Source organism: Argiope bruennichi, chromosome X2 (genome assembly GCF_947563725.1).
Source record: "Argiope bruennichi chromosome X2, qqArgBrue1.1, whole genome shotgun sequence".
NCBI lineage: Eukaryota > Metazoa > Arthropoda > Arachnida > Araneae > Araneidae > Argiope > Argiope bruennichi.
Genome location: NC_079163.1, coordinates 117,686,381 through 117,708,152, shown reverse-complemented (window position 1 = coordinate 117,708,152; position 21,772 = coordinate 117,686,381). Strand labels below are relative to the sequence as shown.

Genomic DNA, 21,772 nt, shown 5'->3' with positions numbered 1-21,772 from the left:
CGACCTAAATCTGACTACATTTTTTTTTTCAATTTCAAGTAGATTAAAATAGTGTTTATTAAATTCAAACGAATCAATACAATTGACGTCACCTTATTTGGTCTTGAATATTTGGTAAAAACAAACATTGGTGCTTAAAATTTCTTTTCCATGTCTAAGACGATTTAATTTAATATCATAAGAAGATGGCAAAAACAAGTTATAAGATTCGTTACTTTTTTATTCGATAACAGTACTATTGTATTTTTCTTCTTTTCTGCTTTTAACTATAAAGTTTCCCTTTAACATTTTTCCGGACTGTTTTAAACTTTCTTGTTTCTCATTTCCTGCTTATAGGTATTTCAAATAAGAATGTGTAGCTTTTTTTTAATGCCAGTGACACCTTTAATGTTTATTAATCAAAATATGCGCGATAGATGGGTTCTGATTTCAAATTGCATCTTGTTCATAGATATCGTTTAAGCATTCGTAGCTACTCATTCATATCATTTATCTTTGATAAATAAATAAATAATTTTAACACTTTCCATTAAAAACTTTCCAGAAAAATTAATAAAATCTATTATCTTATTAAATGTTTTTCTTTATAGTTAGATAATGCTTTATAGAATTATTTTTAATCTTCTTGGTAAGCATTCCCTTGAACTTACAGTTTTTCCTCTGTTTAAAAAAGAGCAGACAGTACAAATAAGTAATAGAAGCTCTGTTTAAATTATTTAAAGTAATAGTATCATTAATTATTATATTAATATGTATATAATGAAATGCTAATTAATCTATTAATTATGTTGGTTTCTACCGGCATTAAAAAATAATTTTTGGTTTACATTTTTTAGAGTAATATGAAAATTTAACAACTTATGTTGCAATATGGATGGGATAGCTTAACTCTATCCCACCTTCCACATAAAAAGGAAATATAATCTTAAAACTGATCCAGTTGGAATAAAAATATGCAAATGTTTAGAAATTATTTGCAAAAGAATGATGTGGATATTAGTATTGAGATCCTTATTGAAAAAAATTTCCAGCAGAAAATTCAAATTTTGACTGCATTTTTGTATTTGTACTTTGTTTTTGGAATTCCTGTTATTGCACGGATTGTATGAATGTTTGGTAATCATTTGAAGTTTTAAAGCTTGATCAAGCATAGTACTTGTAGTGGATGTTTTAAAATTGTTTCCAAGTGCAAAAAGAAATATGTAGTTCCGCTGATGGTTCTATGTCACTTGCGCTCGGTAAATTACCCCCTTTCCGCTCAAGTGTCAAGAAAGACTACCACATTATAAACTTTATCTTTGCATGTAAGATTTGGCGATTTTACAATGTACGCCAAACTGTACGGTCAACTGACCCATCAACCACCTCCAATAAAACGATTAACCAATAAAACTTTCCCTTACTCTACCTCTTTGTACATCACCAGAGGGGTTTGGTGGGGTTAATGAGTCACCCAAACTTGTTTGGAAAAAATACTCTTTGAGTTGGATATTTTAGATTTTCTCTGCTTGCACAGAAAATCATATTGAGGCCCGCGTGAATGTTAGAAGGGCTCTTAGAACATAGAACTCATCACTGATTAATTATTGAAGCACTTCGATTTTGGGACATTTACTTGTTCTCTATAATTCTGTTAATTAACATTACCGAATTCTGTAATTTAGATGGAGTAATTCAATGTTTATAGTATTTCGTTTGACACGATTTTATTTTTATCAATAATTGCTTTTATTAATTTTTCAATCCAGGAGAATCGGCCAACATCTATGTGCCTATGAAATTGTAAGACCTCGGATTCATCCCAAAAGAATGGCTCAATCCTTTCTCTCAATAGTTTTAGTACTAACAGCGAATTTTAATAAAATGTCCCTAATTTTTTTTTCGAATTTTATAAGTAAATTATTTATTCAAAATATATTAAATAGGTTTAATTGAGAAAGAAACGAACAAAATTAAATTGAATTTTTGTATATTTCGTTATTTCGTATTAAAGTTCTGGAATATTTCAGACTGAATATTCATCTAGGAATTGTTATAATTTTTACTTATACATAAAAAAATAATATGAAAATAATAAAAAGGTGAATTTAAAAAAAATGAATATAATTTCTAAATAATTCTTTTTTTAATATGCATTCACAATATGCATAGTATGGTCACTTACATTTAACAAAAATAAATAAAGAAATAAAAAAAATAAACTAACTGCAAACATTTATCTCTGACATTCAGCATAGTCAAGACTGCTCCGCATTTCTGAAAGCTTAACGGCATTTTTTGTTCATTTATGTGTAATCAAAATTAAAAAAAAAGTTTTGAGAGATTCCTGGAATAACTTGGTAGTAATGTTGCTTTTTTCAAAATATAAATTATGATTACTCCTATATAACCATGAATTGAAGAAAAATAGTTGCAAAATATATTGTTACACAAATGCTAATACACATTAAAAAGCATTTTTTTTAAAAGTTTTTATGAAAGCAATGGCCAACTTAGTTTTATAATTCAGATTTATGGTTGCTAAAGTTTACTTAACTTGTCATTGATCGCTTACTCACAAGAGCATATTTAACTTCAAATTCTATTGGACATGTAACATTTACTATTGTTCTTAAAACCGTATACTATTCCGCTTTTTGCGCAATGCATCTTTTTTAATTTTCAGTAATCTCAACAAAAAATGGGAACTTGAAAAACGAAAGTGTTTAAATTTCAACTAATACGAAAACTTTCTCAATCAGCATTGTTTATGAGCATTACAGATAATATACTTATCTAATATTAATTCATTTCACTGACATTGACCCTTATACATACAATAATTTGTTACATTAAGGAGTAACAAGATTTGAAAATGGATACACGTTCTAAAAATTACAACGCTATAACTTCCGAAAATATTAAAACACAAAATTGATTTTTGCATCAAGATAAAGCTTTAAAAATTATCTTTTTAATGATACCAATGCTTTAATCTACAAATTAAGTTTCGATTTTTAACGTGTTTTTAAAGAAACATTTTAACCATATTTTTCAAGAATGTACTTCGCACAAAATAAAAATAAAATTTAATCTGCATGAGCACGTCAATGGGAAAAAAATTAGCTGTTATCCACCTGTTGCCATCACATTGAAAGAAGTTCAAATTAAAAACATAAATCAAATATTATTGTAAATTAAATACATAAAAGTGTAAATTTCAGCTAGTGTCTGTATGAAGCGAACAAATTTGAAATATATTTTCTAAAAAGTAAAAGGAGGAAAAGATTTCTATGAACTTTTACAATATCTATATTATTAATTAAATCAAACAATTAAATTTAAGGTAAACATGGTTTAATATATCTATTGGATAGTCACTGCAATCAGCGCCCATCAGTCAATTTTAATCAGGGGCACGCATCTACTAACAAAATGGTCTAAATGAACTAAACAATTACAATTTATGTTACTGGAGTCAATAAAAGCTCCGATGAATTAAAAATTTTAAATTTTTTCATAGGTCCTTTCAATTACCCTTTGTAATCCGTTTACATGTTTATCCTTTTACATTAACCTTTGAATCTTATTTAACAAATTGTTTTGAGACATGAATATATTTACACTTAGCACTTAGATCTCTCCTCTCAGGAACCATTCAAAGCAGTGCATCATTTTGGCGTTTTATTTAATTATTTTTTTAAATTTTGAGTGATAAAAATATGTAGATTAATTTTCTGGGAAAATTCATATATATTAATTTTTCTGAGCAATGAACAAGGCTCTTATTAATAATAATAAGATAAATGATAAGATAAATGTATGTACAAGATCTCATAAATGAAAGATCAAATAAAATTTTTACAAAAATTATCGCCATTCCATTATTACCAATAAGTCCGACCGGAAATGCAGCTATGGAAAACTAAAAACCGTCACCCGCGCCAAGTTTTCTTGCCAAAGGTCCAAATCCCAGTAAACCTATGACAGCAACAGGGGTAGGGAATGATTTACCGAGCGCAAAAGTTCGGATTCCCCGCTGATAATAGTTGTCTCTCCCCCCCCCAAACAAAAGACCATCTAAAGCCATTGTAAATAACTATTGCTTTATCCTAGCATTAATTTTTAAAGAATTATCCTTTATTATATTCACCTTTTTATGTAATTATATATCTTGGTTTTTTTTTTTTTAAGTAAATGCTATGGTTTCAGCTTTATACTCTTTAATTAGTTTGCAAACCCCTTTTTAACAATTCAAATATTATTTTTTCAAGACATCATCAATTATAAAATTCCAAAAAATAACATAAGCTGCTATTTTTTTTTTTTTTTTTTAGCATTTACGTGCGGCTTTTTTTTCTTTTATTACCATGACAACTTTTGCAAAGACATTTTTAATAAGTATTTCAAGAAAACTAATATTTTCAATAACGCGTTCGAACTAAGCTGTATGAATTTTTTTAAGCTGTATAGGTTGTGATGCAAGTCTTTCTTGTAATCAAATTATAAGATTTAATATAAAACGTTTTGTTATTGGGAATAAAGACGGAAAGTCTATTTTTCAAAGTTTCTTTTGTGTTCTTTTTTATCTAAGACATTATAGTTTAAGCTGTAGCAATATGAGTGAAGATAAACAGCATCGGATAATTTTAAACCAACAAATTTAATATGAACTTTGTGTAATTCTATAGACATTTAAAGAGATCAGATCTGTCGAATATTCTAAATTCTACAGAGATTTTCTTATGACCAAAAATTTACAGTTTATACACTATAGTAGCTTCTTGGAGCTTTAAGCATCATACATAAACGAAAAAGGACAAATGAACGCTTTATTTTGCTGCAGATTTTAATCAGCTGTAAATGTTTCAGTTGCTGCTAAACAGATCCGCTGACCATAAGCATCTTAAGTTTTTCCCATGAGTTTAAATATAGCAATCATTCTTCAATATCTTCTTTGACCAGTTTCCGCAATATGATACTTTACATTTCTTTCAACAAACATGGTTGCCTGTCAGATGACAAGTATAAAGTATCACAACAGAATTCTAGTAAGGATGTATGTAAAAAAAGTTAGGGCATTAACACGTACAGTTCATTAGGAATGAATGAAGACATTATGCAAACACTGTTAATCCTTTTACATTTTTTTTTATTTTACCCAGAAATGAGAGATAATTGAGCAAAATACTTGTTAAAACATTTTATATGGTCAAATCTTCATGAGTTGTGCGCACTCAAGGATGTAAGGAGTAAAGTTTCTTAGGATTTATTTTACATTTGTTAAATAAGTAGGAGATTTCAAAAGTGAAAGTACTATTATTCCAGGAAGTATTTTATTCCAGAGACTACTCAAAGTACTTCCATGATTTGTACAATTTCTGTATTTTTTTATTATATATGTATTGGTCCTTATTTTTTGTTTCTATATAGATGTGTGTATTTGGTTTTATTTACTCTTATTTTATACTCGAAGATATTCTATTGTTTTTCAAAATTTCAAATCTTGCAATCACATTACTTTTCACAAATTATTAAGTTAAATATTTTTTTTTTTTGAATTATGGATAAAAAAAACACTCTAAGAATAATTTAACATATTTTGGGTATTCACACATTCTTATGAATCGAATTTCATAAATATAGAGTATCAATTTTTTCCCACTTCAGTTTTAGTAAATACCCGCCGCCTAGGGTTTTGTGTGCGTGTGTGTAAATTTTTAACAGAAATTAAGTAGGTGAAACGGAATTAACTTTAAGTTCAATAAATTGTTTATTTTTTGTTTAAAAATACCGTTTCTAAATTTAAGATCGCTCATTTCAAATAATATGTAATACAATTTATATCCTGCAATTATATATTTAATTCGGCTATAGTTCACTTAAATAATCTCCGTAACGGAAATTTTTAAGTTGGAGGTGTTATGCTGTTTTCCTTAAAATTGTAATCCGTCATTGCGCATCTTTTCAGAAATATGGCCGAAATGGATTTTTTTGACAGCACATAAATATCATTAAATTTGTATGCTTTTAATAAAATGAAATATTAAAAATTATTTTTTCTAATGGGAGTTGGCTGCTGTCTGAAAGAGTAACATAAAAACTATAACTTGAAAATACTTTATTTTTTAAAATATATTAATCTTTCATACGATGCATACATATTTAAAAATGTGAGTTGGGGGTATAGAAATTCAAGGTATCTTATGTGTTGGTTAACCCTTGCTTATTTTACTAGAAGTCAGATTTGATGCTGCTAAATAAATCATTGCTGTCAGTAATAATTCATGAGCAGATTTTTTTTTTTTTTTACTTCCTTCATTCGACATCATGTGTGCGCTATCCCTTGCATCATAAAAAAGCAGTGTCGTTCAAAGAGTACATATATTACTTTTTTGATCCATTAAGAAGTCTTCTATTGCATGAATGATTATATTAATACCATGAATGCCTATTCTTTGTTTGTGGGCATCAGTGATTCCATATTTAGTTTAGGTAGGTTAATGTTTCGTTCTGAGATTGCACAGGGTATTTTTGGGGACCTCGTTATCTTGAATAACTAGATTTTCTTGAGATAACGGGAATATACATTGAAGATTATGATAGGTTAATTATATATCTTGAAGATAAGATTACGTGAATATAACTTGAATATTACATGAACCACGTATTTTGAAGATGAAAACAAAGACTTTTATCTTCTAAATGATATTAGATGAACCTCATATCTTAAAGACAACATCATAGAAATATATCTCGAAGATGTTATCTGATGAGCCACATATCTTGGCGATACTATCAAATGGTAGTAAGGTACTTGGGCCTTTCATCAGCTGAAGGATGTTTAAGAATCAAAAGGAATCGTGGAAATAGGAAAGAAACTAGTCACTATATAATGATAGAGTATTAGAAAAGTTAAAGTGCATTTGACAGTTAATCCCATTTCAGTTTGAAATTCTGTAAAAAAAGCTGTTACACTTTTAAATTTTACTTAATTCTGCTATATGTCAGCTCGAGCCCCTTTCCGTTTCTTTCTCCTTTTATGATTAATCTTTTGTCAAATTAATAAAGTTGCAAATATAAAATAAATACAATACTTTATTTTTCGATTTAAACTCGATTTTTAGTTTGTTTGACGCAAGAGCCATCATGTTGACCATACTGCGGCAATCTATATATTAAAATTATTCAAATTAAGCAATTGAAATAAAGGAAAAAAAAAGCAAAAAATTTTAGTATATACTTATTAGTGAAATAAGAGTCAAAACCAAATTGTTCATAATAACATTTTAACCCAACTCAATCCTTAAAACTGCTTATTATTTATATTATATTTTTTTATGCAGTTTCTATTATTATATAACAAAAGTTAACTGTTTTTCAAATTAAATATTCATAGCCAGAATTTCATAGCGAAGATTTGTATGTCGAATATTTTGATTACATATCCGCCTACTAAGCTGTGTAAAATTTTCCCCCTCTTCCTCTATGTCCATATATCATAATTTATAACTTTAAAATTGTCTTTAGAGATTTCTGAACAAGAAAAATAATAATATAAATCTATGTTATTAAGAAATGTTTTAAATAACGGCTTTAATTTCTTTTTTCGTCCCTCTAAAAAAATCGCGTCTTTATTTTCATGTGAGATTTATCTTCACAATAGCTGATATGCGTAATGAAAATAAGAAATAAAAAACATTTATTATAGGTAAAATTTTAATTTGATATAGCTTAAGACAGCTTCTAGAAGTTACGTTTATTTGCTGAAAGCAAGGTTTTTAGAGAAGTATGGTCATTAATCTAAGATGCTGCAATTTGAAATACTCTTATTGACTAAATTTTAATATTTTGTGCAATAAACTTTAGATTTGGTACTAAAATGCATTTTAAAAAAAATATAAACCTCCCCTAATCCGGTATTTGTTTATTCTTATGACTATCGGATTATTATACTTTGATCCTTCTTATGCTGTGAAATATTTTATTCTCCAAACAATAATTACACGGTTTGAATTCTTTCAGATGAGTTTTATATCTTCATATCATTTTAAATATTTAAAAAATTATTAATAACAAATGTAATAAAAGTAACAAAGGAAACTGTTAGTCTGGTCGTACTTTATTAATAAAATGCAATGCTTCGATTGACATAAAAATTATCTATTTATATAGCCAGGAAATGCTAAATTCAATTCTGCTCTTTGTAAATAATAAAATAAATGGAAGTGAGTGATTCCGGAACTAATTGAGATGTCATATCTCTTTGAAGGATAGATTGTTATTATTTTTTTTTATCCTTCTTAGCGCCAAGTTAAAGGAAACACCCTCTTAATAATTTTGATTAGCATTGCTGTTTTTCTTTCTTCTTTTTTTCAAAACTGTATGCTTGTCAGAGTGAATTGGAAGTGGTTGAAATCAAGGTTGTATTTCAAACGCTTTGAAAATGAATAAACGTGCAAAAAATGATGAACTCAGGTGGCTGTCAGAAGTCGAGTTTCTTTTCTTTGGTGGTTTGCTGTTCAGAAAGAACGACCAAAAATGTAACTTCAGACGTTAAAAGTTTCTGGTAGGGAAAAACCATTACTGTATGTAGAAAAACAAGCACCATTTCATTCGTTGCGATTCGCTGAAAAATCTTCGGTTTGTTTCTGAATGGAAGACTTACACTGTGAAGATTGTTTTTTGAACATGGTATGTCTTACAATTTTCTTTTTTAAATTCATTTTCTTTAAATTATACAAATTTAATTGAATAATTAATCCAATGTATCCCCACCAAAAAAATTTATCTTAAGAATATTTACTTGAGATAGAGGATCAATGTATAAATGTATAGATGGTGCTGCTAAATCAGTGTAAGTTAAATAGTCAATGCTGATGAGAATATTTTATAAAATTTTAAATATTCATAAAGTTAATATATTCATAAAGTTAATAAAATTAAAAAAAAAAACTAACTTAGTAAGTAAGTTAAGTCATTAGCATGTTAATAAGTCAAAAATGTATTAAATTGTGAAAACATGTATTGAACAGTTTATTAAAAGAGGAGCCTCATGATTTGGATTGCCTAGAGCCAAAAAATGTCGCCGAAACTTCGGTAAAAATATATTGACTACCCAGGGTCTCAGTTTTGGAGCTTTGCTGCATGTTTAATTTTCTAAAAAGAATTCTATTTTTTGAAGAATCATTTAAAAGCTTAAACATTCAAAATTGCTGAAAAATGTCCTCTAAATGTGTTGTGTTATCTTTTTTTTTGACAAAATATGCTTAAATGTGAACGGATGTATTAATTTTTTTCCCCGTATGTACACCTGTAGCAATAACCGGAAAGCTTGCGAAAGTGTTTTTTCCTAAATAACTATTTGACAACTACCTTCAGTTTTGCAAAAAACATTCATTTTTTTATATGTATGAGTAGGCATATGTGCATATATATATATATTACATAAGCACCTTTTTATTTTACTCTCAAAAAATATAGGCCGGAAATAAATTTTTCAAATTGCAGATGAAAGTTAAAATATAATCAAGAATATCTTTGATTTGAAGCATTTCATTAAAGCTACTTGCATAACTCTTACTATTTCTTTTCATTCATAATTAATCAATGCTTAATTTTCGTATTTATTTCCTAAATTTTGGAATCGTTACGAAACTTTTCAAGCTTTTCACAGGAAGAAAAGCAACGAGAGAAAAAAAAAAAAAAACCACGTGTTAAAAATTTTATTCCATATAATTTTCGGAGGAGGATATGCATCAAATATTGTTTTTAAACTTGAATTCCGTAAACAAAGACATAAATAAAAACGTTGTCCAAGAGCAAAGCACTTAGTTAAATTATATTTAGGAAGAGTCATTTTCTTCCATTATTTGACTTCGAATCGCCGATAAACTGGTCTTCACTTCGAGGAAAGTGTCGGGACAAAATAATTAGACCATTTCTGTGATGCATCTTTATCTTTTGTTTATATTTGAGATGCCATAATAACAGTAGCTGACTGATAATACTCCACTTGAAAGCTCTTTTTTCGCTTGTTTAGCTCTTTTTTTCCATTTCGAAAGTGACAAAAGAAAGGGGGAGATAGAAACAGTGAGAGTGAAAACTTGACAGATGAAATGACACTTTTTTTCCCCTTTCTAAAACTTTTCTGAAATATGAGTCACTTTTTTTTTTTTTTTTTTTTTTTAATATCAACTCGGGCGATTTTTCTGAACTCCGAGTGCCCAAATGTTTTGTTTCGCTTGTAAAGAAAAGTCAGGGTCGGATTTTCAAATGCCTTAGGCTCTTGTTACTTTTAAGGGTTCCAAGACCTCGAATGTATTTTCTGATTAATTTAGATTAATCATTTTATTTAAGTTAAAAGATCTTAGTCTGGAATTTATTTAAAGTAATTCAGGTATCATTTAAATTTACCTTATTCCCACTAATAGCATTCCTTATTTATTACCTTTTGCAAGTTTTATTTTATGCTCTTGCTTTATAATTCAAAAGAAAATATTCAATCCTATAATTAAATAACATTTATATTGTGGTAAAAAAATTGTAATTTTTTTTTGTTTTATCAAAAATTACATTTGATTTTTTATATATACATAACGAGACACTCAAGTCTACTCTCTTGAAAATGACTCGCAATTAAATTTTTTGTTATTTCTGTTCGTCAAACTTAACTGCTTACATAGCGATTGAATTAAAATCAATAAAATATCAATTAAATATTGAAAACAGGTCCGGAAGCTTCCTCTGCCCGAGGGTCCCTAGAGGGCTTCATCCGACTGTGGAAATAACTAAGAAATTAAAAATTTTAAATGAAGCTACCGACTTTGCTTGTTAAAAAAAAGAATATAATAATAATTTTTGTTTATAAATAATAATATTTGTATCAGATGATAATTTCTCAACATATCATATATACATCGCACTCACTTGAACTAAAGTTACAATTTAAAAAAAATCTTTTTTGTATACTATAAGAATTATATAAATGTTGCTAAATAAAACATTTGAAAATGTTAGTAATTTTTTTAAATATTCGAAACATGACACTTTTGAAAATGTTTTCTAATATGATGATGAAAGCGTAATAATAATTATACTTGATATATTACATATCTGAGTTTTAACTTGAAGATAAATGCAAATGATAATGCTGCTCATAAATGTCAAATCGCATCTGATTATCTATATTCGTATTTCTTTAGGCCTTATCAGTTGGAAAAAACTAACAATTTATGCGACCGCAAAAAAAAAAAAAAAAAAAAAAAGTTTTTGAATTTTCTAATTTGTATTTTAATTAATTTAATTAATAATATTACAATATTTATACATTTTTTATATCAAGAATAATGTCTAGTTTTATAAAAGCAATTAAAATTAAAGATAAATTTATGGATCTCCAGTATAGTAGGATTCATATCATATCATAGACCATATAGGAGTGAAGCATTCATACTATGAAACAAACTTGGATTTTTTTTGTGCAATTTCATAAAATAATAATTCGATTCTAAAACTGAATGGTTGCAAGTCTATTCTTTCATTCATTAAATCGATATACATGAGAATGGGATCATCGGCACATGATCAATCAATTGGGTAATGCAGAACTTGTTTATCGCCCCCATTAAAATTTTGATTTCCAAGACTATTTTTTTTTTTTAAAAGTCTGCTTCTCACGAATTGACTGTTGGTGGACAGCAAACTTATTTTAATGTAGCATAAGATATGGAGTACTAAAAATTAATTTAGATGAATGTGATTGTTTAAGATTTTGGGACACGGGAAACTTAGTCTTATCTGTATAAATAATAAAACTTTGCCTTTACATCTTTGTAAACCGATAAGGATTATGTTTCCATAATATCTGTATTAAGAAGGGAAAAATAAATTAATTAATGCAAAGTGATGTGGTTTTTAATATTGGTGGTAAGTAAAAGATAAAAAAAAAAGATATGTACAGAAACACAATAAAAATTTTATATAAATATGTTTAATGATTTTAGTCGTTTCATATATAAACACAGTCATGTAAAGTATGAATGAGAGGGAAATTATCTAATTTTCAAAGAAATTCTTATCACTTTCGATGTTTAAAAAACAGTTTCTATCCTGGTATATTTAGCCTTGCACTATCCCAATGTTACTATGAACATTATATTCTTTATTATTCCTTATGATTTTGAATAATTTCAATAATTGCAAGATATATTTGGGTTGAAACATTAAAATGAATTATTTTCGTTGAGTTTTATTGCTTTTCAGTTTTTCCCCCTAATCCAATCGAAGTGGAACATGTTAAAATGAAGTCTCTCCTTTTATGCGAGATATTCTAAAAGCAGTCTCTTTAATATTTTTATACCTTATCTTGTTATCACAAGGCAACAGGAAGCGGAAAAGATCTTAGATCTATCTGCCTAATGGAGGCTTTCCACACATTATTACTGCTTGATGTGTCTTTGAAGATTCCAGCCATTCCTTTTTCTTTTCAAAACTAGCCTTGACATGCACATAAGTCTTGACCAGAACAATATCTGTCGAAATATTTTTTGATAATATTATAGAAGTCAGTGAAAGGAAAAATAAAATGAATTCAGTTCGAGATGGTTATCCACCATTAAGAAGTTGTCTGTAATTGCAGGAGATTTTATCAAAAAATAATCCCTAGAGTAAGAAAAACAATGAATATAAGGAAAATGCACGGTGCATTCATTGCGTACGAGAAATTGCACGCTTTTGCAAGAAACTTTTAAATTATGTTAAAGGGAAGTTAGGATTCGCAAGCTGATTTTTGTGTATGAAGATTCGAAGAAAACATCTATTACAGAAAATAAGTACATTTGTGGTTTCTTTAGTACTGATGGCCTTCCAGTCTTGGAGTTAGCCTTGAGCATATATTACAAGACAAAGAACTGAGTGTATTTTATTTATATTTGTAATTGGTTTCATTTTCAAGGGCTACATGACTCTACCTAGTTGTGGAATTTTGCTGTCGATTTCTCAACAGTCGTATGAATGAATATTGTCGTAAATTTTGATAATTTTTGCTTTCTGGACGTGTACATCTGGATCATTTCTGCTTCAGAAATTGAAGCATCATTCTGAAGTGTTAGATTTCAAATACGATGATGATAATCATTGCATCATTTTACCAGTTTCTTTCATTGTATGAATCTGTTTGTTTTATCACTGACTGATGCCACAACCAGGAATTTGACAGTTTTGGATTACTGTTTGTTGTATCCGTCTTTTCAGCATTCAAGAAATGGTAAGCACTGACCACAGATTTTAAGTATATCGTGATAAAAAGTTATTTTAAGTATATTATGATAAAATTGTTGAAAATTTCCCTCTTTTTATTTATTTTTCTACTGGACGGTTTAATTACAGTTTCGTAATAAATGTATAAAATTTTAAAAAAGTACCGTACAAAAAATGAGCTTCTGCAATGGCTTCTGTGTTAACCTGACTGAAATTCTATGACCACGATTCGTACATCCCCCCCCCCCAATAGATTTTTTCATTGAAATTTTATCTTTTGAAATTCCTTCCCAATTCATATTCATTTTAAATCCTCGTACCGAATCTGGTTGTACGAAATGTTGTGATTCAAATTATTTATATTTTATTCCATATAAGTTTTCTTCAACTAGAAATCACTAAAATATCGGTTGGCACTTTTTTGAAGAAAGAAAGGGGGAGAAGAAAGAGAAAGAAATATATTGCATTAATTTTTTTAAAAAAACTGAATTCCATTTTCTGAAGTTTTTTTATTATTTCTTTAAATGCAGTTATAAAAGTTAAGTTTCATTTAGATATATAAAAAAATGTTTTATCCTTTTCTTCAAAGCATTTTTCATGAAGTTTTATTAACTTTTTTTCTAGCTCATTTCTGGATTGTGAATTAATCTCTATTTAATATAAAACATAGAATAATTTTTAGCAATTAATTTCATTCCGGATTTTACTAATCTAAATATTTATTCAAAGAAACCATATGGCTTTGCTTTATTGTTTTAATTGAAATTTTGGCATTTGTTTCCTGGGGAAGGCATAGATTTGACCATTAAAGGTTTTATATAATAGAAAAATCTTAATAAAATTTGAAAATCTAATAAAAAATGCTAAATCTGTACACATATGAAGCAAATATTTTCAAAAGATAAAATTATTTTGTCCTGTGCTTACTTTACTTCTGAATAAAAATTTTGAGAAAACATGGATATAATATTTCTATTTGTGTGTTAAAATGTATCGGGTTTTGAGAATTTCAAATTTCATTTTTAAATTCCGGATAATAAAATCTACTTTAAATGCAGAAAATATTTCGTCACCCTGCAAGTCGCTTTTATAGCAATATTATAGTTGCACATTACAATATTATAGTTTTACAGTATACTACAAAAAATAAGGTAGTTTTCTTGTTATTTCATTTCAAATATACAGGGGAAAAAAATCCATTAAATTATTAAATTCTTTCATAATTTGATTTTCAGTACTTTTTTAGGCGAAAATGCTTTATTAATGTTTTTTTCAAATTTTTCAATAGTAAATTACATGTTAAGGTACTTTAAACAAATCCTATGAAGTATGCTAAATATGAATTTTTGGTGTTTATTCAAATTGTATCGACATAGATAATCTTTAAATATTTTTAAAGATGATGTAGTTATTTTATATTTTGGCCATATATGCATGGAACACTTTTTCGAAATTATAAATGAAATGCATGCAGCTCGACTTTTTGTTCCATTTCAAATTATAACATTTGGATTTTAATGTGAAACAAAAGGAGAGTCAAGAGTACGTTGAATGGATCTTTGTTTCTGTATTTAACTTACACCATTGTTTTTCTACGTTAAAATAATGAATCGGTATCATGGACAGTTTCGTGAGACAATTATATTTGTATATCATATCTATATAATAAAGAGTTTGATAAACGTTTTTCTGAATTAAACAAAAATAAGTGATATAACTTCTTAAAATAAGTGATGATCTCTCAAAGATGTGGCCTTCTAGAGTCTTTTTCAAAATCTGTTTTAGTTTTAGACACGCTTTTTTTAATCTATGATAAGTTTCACTATGATAAGAAACTGATTATATTAGAACCATAATTATCATATAGGCAGTAAGATATCGGAAGCAATAAAGAATGGGTATCAACAATGGTTTTTTTTTTCCACACTAAGCGCTCTGGAACTTAATGTAAATTGTTTCGTACCGTAACCAATCAAATGAACATTTCAAACGATTTATTTTATTATTGAATACATTTAATATTAGGTAAAATATTAAACAAAGTAATTTTAAAATAATAATTCGACAGTTTTTGATTTTTTAATAAAAAATTCAATAATTAGTAATTATAATTAAAAGGCTTTTTTTATCACTACCCTCTGCATTTTTTACTGATACAAGACAATGAGAAATAAATACACGAACTCCACCAAGCACTTTTAAATTTAGAATATATTTTTGTATCGTTATTGTTTTACCTTATTGCAATACCTTACCTGAGCATTTCATAGCAGTGTGTATCATTGAAAATACAATTTTCGTTGTACCCTTCATTTTATTACATTTTACAAATCTCGCTGATTCTGCTATATTCTGAAGTGCTACTCTTCCATGTTGTTTACATTGTTATCCGATTGCTTCCCACCTACGCTGTTACTTGAAAAGTTATCAATAAGTGAGTTAATCATTCAATGATTTTTTTCCATCTTTTGAATCCGAGAATTTTTTGCTCACCTCATCTTTTATTGAATTTTCCCAAAATTCTGCTCTTCAACTTCTTTTGTAAACTTGCATCTGGCCAGGGCACATTGCGGTCCTACGAAGTGAACATTATGTGGTCCCTCTTTTAATAAATTGGGCAATCTAGTTTCACATTTTTACTTTCATTTAGGATTCATTTTAGCTTATTTTTCAATTTTTTTGAATATATATATATATATATATATATATATATATATATATATATATATATATATATTTCTTCATTTATTTTGAAGTAGGTAAAATATAATGACTGCGTGGTATGTATATTTGTACGCAGTATTATCTAAGCGTATTCTTGATATTTTTAAATATCCATCATAATAAAATGAGTATAATGAAATGTATAGAAATTTTATTAATTATACTTGTGAAATTGTTTATAATTTCCTAATATTTTATAATTCATAGATTTTGTGTTTATTACAAATTTATTTATTTGGCAATTGAGCCAATAACATTTTTTAATCCGTCTGGCTGCATTTTTGACAGTGATAATTTATTAAAAATATTTTTTATTTGATAAAGATTATTTATTTTGAATCGAGATTTTAAAAACTGAGATTTCAACCGTGAAAGAGATTTACATCACAATTTTATATTAATTTCATTTTATTTAATTTACTGGTTCATTTTATAAAACTGGAATTAATAAATCCCAAATAATTGTTAAAGTAAAATTATCGACATCATTGAAAAAGTCGTGGTCTTTTTCACCCTATAACTTTCGAAAACTTTTCGTAAATATAGATCTACTGTCAATCACCTCTCATGCTGCCATCTATTAGGGGAATATGCAAATATATGAAATACGTTTTTATTTATTTTCACATTTAAAAGGAAATCTGGAAGAAAAAAGTTACCTAATTTATTTCGAAAATAAGTTTCGAGCTAATATACAGAGATATAAAAAAAATTATAGTTCTTCTGAAACAGAAATAATTTAAAAATTTTGAATATTGATTGATATTATAATAAAAAATCTTTTGTGATAAAAATTTGAAAAAAAAAAAAAAAAGAATACACAATATTGCAATTTTTTCATATTTTATGCCTTTGATAAAACAAAATTTGTTGAAATTAACTATGTTTTCTTAAATATAGCTATTAATTTTTATTTATGTTTAATGGTCGACTTCTAGTCTTCTTAGCAGATCATTTAACTTACATGGGATATAAAAATTCATTTTCTTTTAATTTTAGATCCGACATTTTTTATTATTCAAATTTTTCACCATTCTCGATTTTTCGTACAAAATTTCCAAAATGCGTCATTTCAAAATACGTTTTTTTAGTGCATTTTTCTCAATTTCTGATGCAATTCTTTAACGCATTTTCTGTCTTCAAAATTTCCATTACCAGCTGTAGAAAAATACATTTAATAAATCTAGTAAATATAGTTTTAAAAATATGCTTTTATTAATTCAATAAGCAACATAATTATTTTAAATATTTTCTGCTGTTTAAGCTCAAGATCTATTTGTTTTTCAAACATACTATCGAGTGTAACCGTTTGAACGAAATTAGATATTAGTTTAATTAATGAATAAGAAATATGAAATTTCAAAGATATTAAAATGATGTTTCTCATTGAGAATACACAAATGTACAAAGTTTCAAACCCCTATCATTCCAAGAAGTGAGTGAAAATCGATTGCAAAATTCCACCATCACAAAAGGGAACATATCAAGTTCAATTTGAAAGGGGACGGCGTATGAAAGTCGACACCAGTTTGAGCCACGATCCATAATTCAAGAAACCGTGGGATAGTTTATTTCTCAAAACGTGAATCATGAAATGCTTTTATTCCAATTTTTCAAATGTCAAATGTCTTCCTGATTTTTCTGGAAGATAGATATGTCATGCGTTTTAGATAGTATCATTTAAGCAATGTTTCAAAAACTCAGTGCTTCCTCCAATTAAATATCGCTTTAATGCTTTTATTTATTTATTTGCAATATTCTCGATGTGAATAATTCAATGAAATATGTTTACGATAATGAATAGGTTCATGTTTATCGCTGTATTTTTAGAGTTCTAGTGAATTTTCCATAAAAATGATCAAATAAAGGACTAAACTAGAATGTCCTTGTTGTACATCAACATATTTTTGAACAACTATTATTTTCTTTTAAAATAATCTGTTTGGTGTTTCTGCAGGAGCCTCGTTATTCAAGGCCTTATCGCCCTGGCATCGATGTGAACTTGTACGCCACGAAGAAGAGTGTCGCTCAGGGAATGATGGATATCGCTCTTCTGACAGCGAATGCATCGCAGCTTAAGTACATCCTCAAGGAAGGCGAAGAGAGCCGGTTTTACCTTGTCAACGTCATTTGCATCGGCATCTCCATCACACTGCAGGTAAAACAAAATTTTGCTCAAACATTTAAAAATTTATTTCTAAATTATTTGATTAAATATTTGTATAATTATATTTAACTTTCAGATTATCTCATAAAAAGTTCTCCAGGATAATAGCCTATTACTGTATATAGAGTTTAAAAGTCTACCTGAGGTGCTTTTGGGAAGTTCCAAAATAACTTCGACAAACAAAAGATGCCAACTTTATCTTTATCATGAGTCTTTGGTTATTGGGTAGATATGCTAGATTAAGTTGTATTAAAACCTCCTATGTTTTTAGATTATCGGCATGATAAACTTTTAAATATCCTTTTAAATAAGATTTTGAGAAAGAAAACTGAAATGTACTTTTTCTCTTATGAAATCATTCACAGATTAGATAAGACCTATCCTTGCCTTCATTATTAACAATAAAATTTTTTATTTCACACTCCATGCTCTAATGGGCAGATGAGTAAAACCATCTACAGGGTGATTAGAGTCATCACAAATTAGCACGAGATGAGTCGATGTTTACTAATTTTATCGTATAAATGTTGTATAAATATATGGTTAAGAAACTTCTTGATGTATCGATTAGGAAGAAGAAATTTTTAAGAATTCATTATAAGAGATGAATTCGATGAAAGCATATATGAAGATTTGGCTCTAGATTTTAAAAGGTTGAAAATCTTTGATTATGTAAGCATCTTTATAACATTTGCATTATATTGCATTGGACTATTAATATTTGGTAAATCATACAATGCATATCATTTGTTATCACAAGATGTTAGAAACACTTTACAATCTATTTTATAACAAAAAGTAAGGTCTAAAAAAACATAATTAACTTTTGTTCCATTAGATGTATTCTTCTAACCCCCCTCCCCTATTGTCATTTTGAATTGTACCATTTTATTTCATTATGAGACTTCAATATTTATTGTTCATGTGATTAGTAAAATTTTATGGATTATTCGCGGTTCTGCTAATTACATTAATAATCTGTGCTTAATGTATTGCTAAATAAAATATAAACTTGTCCTCTTTCAACTTTCAAGTCACCTCTATTTTGATGAAAATTACGCCTCTTGGTGCATGTACAAAAGCACAGAGGGTTTCCGTATCTGAGAATAGACAGGTGTTTTGTATCAATAAAATATTTTGGCAAATTTACATGAGACATTTTGATATAACAATAACTTTATTCACCATTAACGTTAACGTTATTATTACCGTCCCCGCTGTTAACTATCAGTGAAACAAGAAATAACAATAACGTTATCTGCTATTAACGTGAACGTTATTGTTAACGTCCCTGCTGTTAACAATCAATGAAACAAGAAATATGAAATGCTGTGAAGTTGAATTTAATGTTACATTTTATTCAATTTCACAACTTTTCATATTCTTTGCAAGTACATTCTTAAATAATTAAGAAAGTGCCTTCTGAATTCTTCAACAATTAAGAAAGACTTTCATGCATGAGAAACTCACATAAATATGGTAAATAGAAGGCTTTTTATTTAAAAGTAGCTCTGTGCAGAATATTTGAAATTCAAAGCAGGTTTTCCTTTGAAAGCATTAACCGATCATCAGTAAATACCATCAGAAATACTGAATTTGATTTTTAAAAACGTGAAAATATTTTTTTTATCTTCGAGCGATTTTTTATCTTCGAGCGATTTTTTATCTTCGAGCTGAAAAATGGAGCTCAAGGCTCTTGCCTTCTTCCTCCAATCATAATATCACCTACTGAATATATATATATATATATATATATATATATATATATATATATATATATATATATATATATATATATATATATATATATATATATATATTAATTTTAAAGCACCGATTTTTTATTATTATTACTATTTATTCAGTTCATTTTAAACTTGCACAGTTAATAGATATTCTTATACAAGATGTACAATCTTTAAACAGTAGCATTATGCTTTAACGATGAAAGCCAGAATTATCTAAGCAAATGTCTACCAATTGAAGTAGCTGGCTGTTATAATCTGAGAGGGACAACAGGGCTTTTTGAGGCATATCTAACTAAGTTAAGAATTTTATCTTGGACAATTATGGCAAACAATAAAAAAGTTAATTATAAAAGTATAGAGCTTCATTACTTTAGTATATAGTGATCCTCTTCATATTCTTACAGTTTAAATAAAAGAGTCTTGAAGCTACTCTCATCAATGGCCACTTTTAGCATGTATTGCTGTTATTAATGGCTTGAAATAATTTAGAATGAGTTGCTTTTTGTTGTTGTTTCTTTTTTCATAATGGTCTTGCATGTATTGTGCATTTTTTTGCTAAAATATTACTTTTATTAATGATTTTGCACTTTTCTTATTCATTAGTCTTTACTTGTTTAAGAACGTAGTTCTGTCTATGCCGGATACATTGGTACATGTATTACGGATCCTCTGTCTAAGTTACCAGCCTATATTAATGCCATTTTCTATTGAATCGGTAATGGTCAACTTTTTAGCAATTAACTGTTTCCGTTAATTGGAACTTCCGATATTCTTCTCTAGGGGCGTTGTGAATTTCAGATGATTGCACATTATCATTTCATAATAAGAAGACGATATTCCACAATAAAGCTTTATGAAGATGTAAATGTATTGTATATTGATGCGTTATTAAGTTAATCGGGAATTGAAAGGTGAAAATTGGTTTAAATAAAGTGCGGAAGCAATTATAGTCCAAAGTTGATTTTGTAATTCTTTATGACTGTTTTTATCATTATGTAAATGCTTATTATTTATATCTCTATTTAATTATTCAGTTTCCCTCTTTATTTTGCATTTTTAAATTTTGTTTTTTCTTTCATATTTAATTTAATGTGTTATATTTCAATAATGATTTATTTTATTTCCAGTTGGTTGTTGGCGTGTTGTTAATCTTGAACACTCGTTATAACATCAACCTGATCAGTCATCAATCCCGAGCCGAACTCGTGAATAACCTCACCATTATCGGCATATTTCTCATCACAGTGTCAAATGTGTTTGTTTCAGCATTTGGGACTTCGCCAAGATAAATCATTTTTGCTTTTTGTCTTTTTTATTATCCAGCAGTGACCTGTATTGTTTTTGTGTTTGTATTTTTTACGAATAATCTGTATGTCTTTTTAATACTTTTTTTAATCTTTAATAAACATTTGAAAAGTTGCATCCCGCATCTTCGTTTTTTGACATGTGTGTCCATTTTACATATAATTGCAGTCTGCATTAACCTTCTCAGTTTTGTATTAACTTTCATGTACGACATGCTCATAGGTGGAGACGTATCCTTTCTCACAATGATCAGTTTGTTCCGCATTCACTGAATGTATCGTTAAGTGCAGCATTCATTACATTTTCATTAAGTGCAGTTTATCTGGGAAATTAAAGTAGTGCGCTTCTCATTTGATGGAGTTAGTGATTTTTTCAAAACCTGGTTTATAAAATGTGGATAAAAGTGGGGGGAAATAATAATATATTAGAGTTGTTTTGCTTCTCCATTCTGTAGACTATCAGGCCGGCGTCTTGGCATAGGGATCGCGCGTCTTCCCCATGACCGAGACGTCCTGGGTTCGAGCCCCGGTTCGGGCGTGGCTGTTCTTCATCTTTTGAATGCGAAATGTGCGAATGTGCCCCCCCCCCC

At 28.0% G+C, this 21,772-nt stretch overlaps 1 protein-coding gene across 1 annotated transcript in view; it reads left to right on the top strand.

The window, feature by feature from the left end:
- The window catches only part of LOC129960374 (ninjurin-2-like), a 40,270-nt gene extending 18,970 nt beyond the window's left edge, over positions 1–21,300 (top strand). The window contains exons 2-3 of the mRNA XM_056073784.1: positions 17,921–18,121; positions 21,006–21,300. Of these exons, the coding sequence (XP_055929759.1) occupies positions 17,921–18,121; positions 21,006–21,167 (363 nt within the window). The 3' untranslated portion in view covers positions 21,168–21,300. The remainder of the gene's footprint in view (positions 1–17,920; positions 18,122–21,005) is intronic.
- The last annotated feature ends 472 nt before the right edge of the window (positions 21,301–21,772 follow it).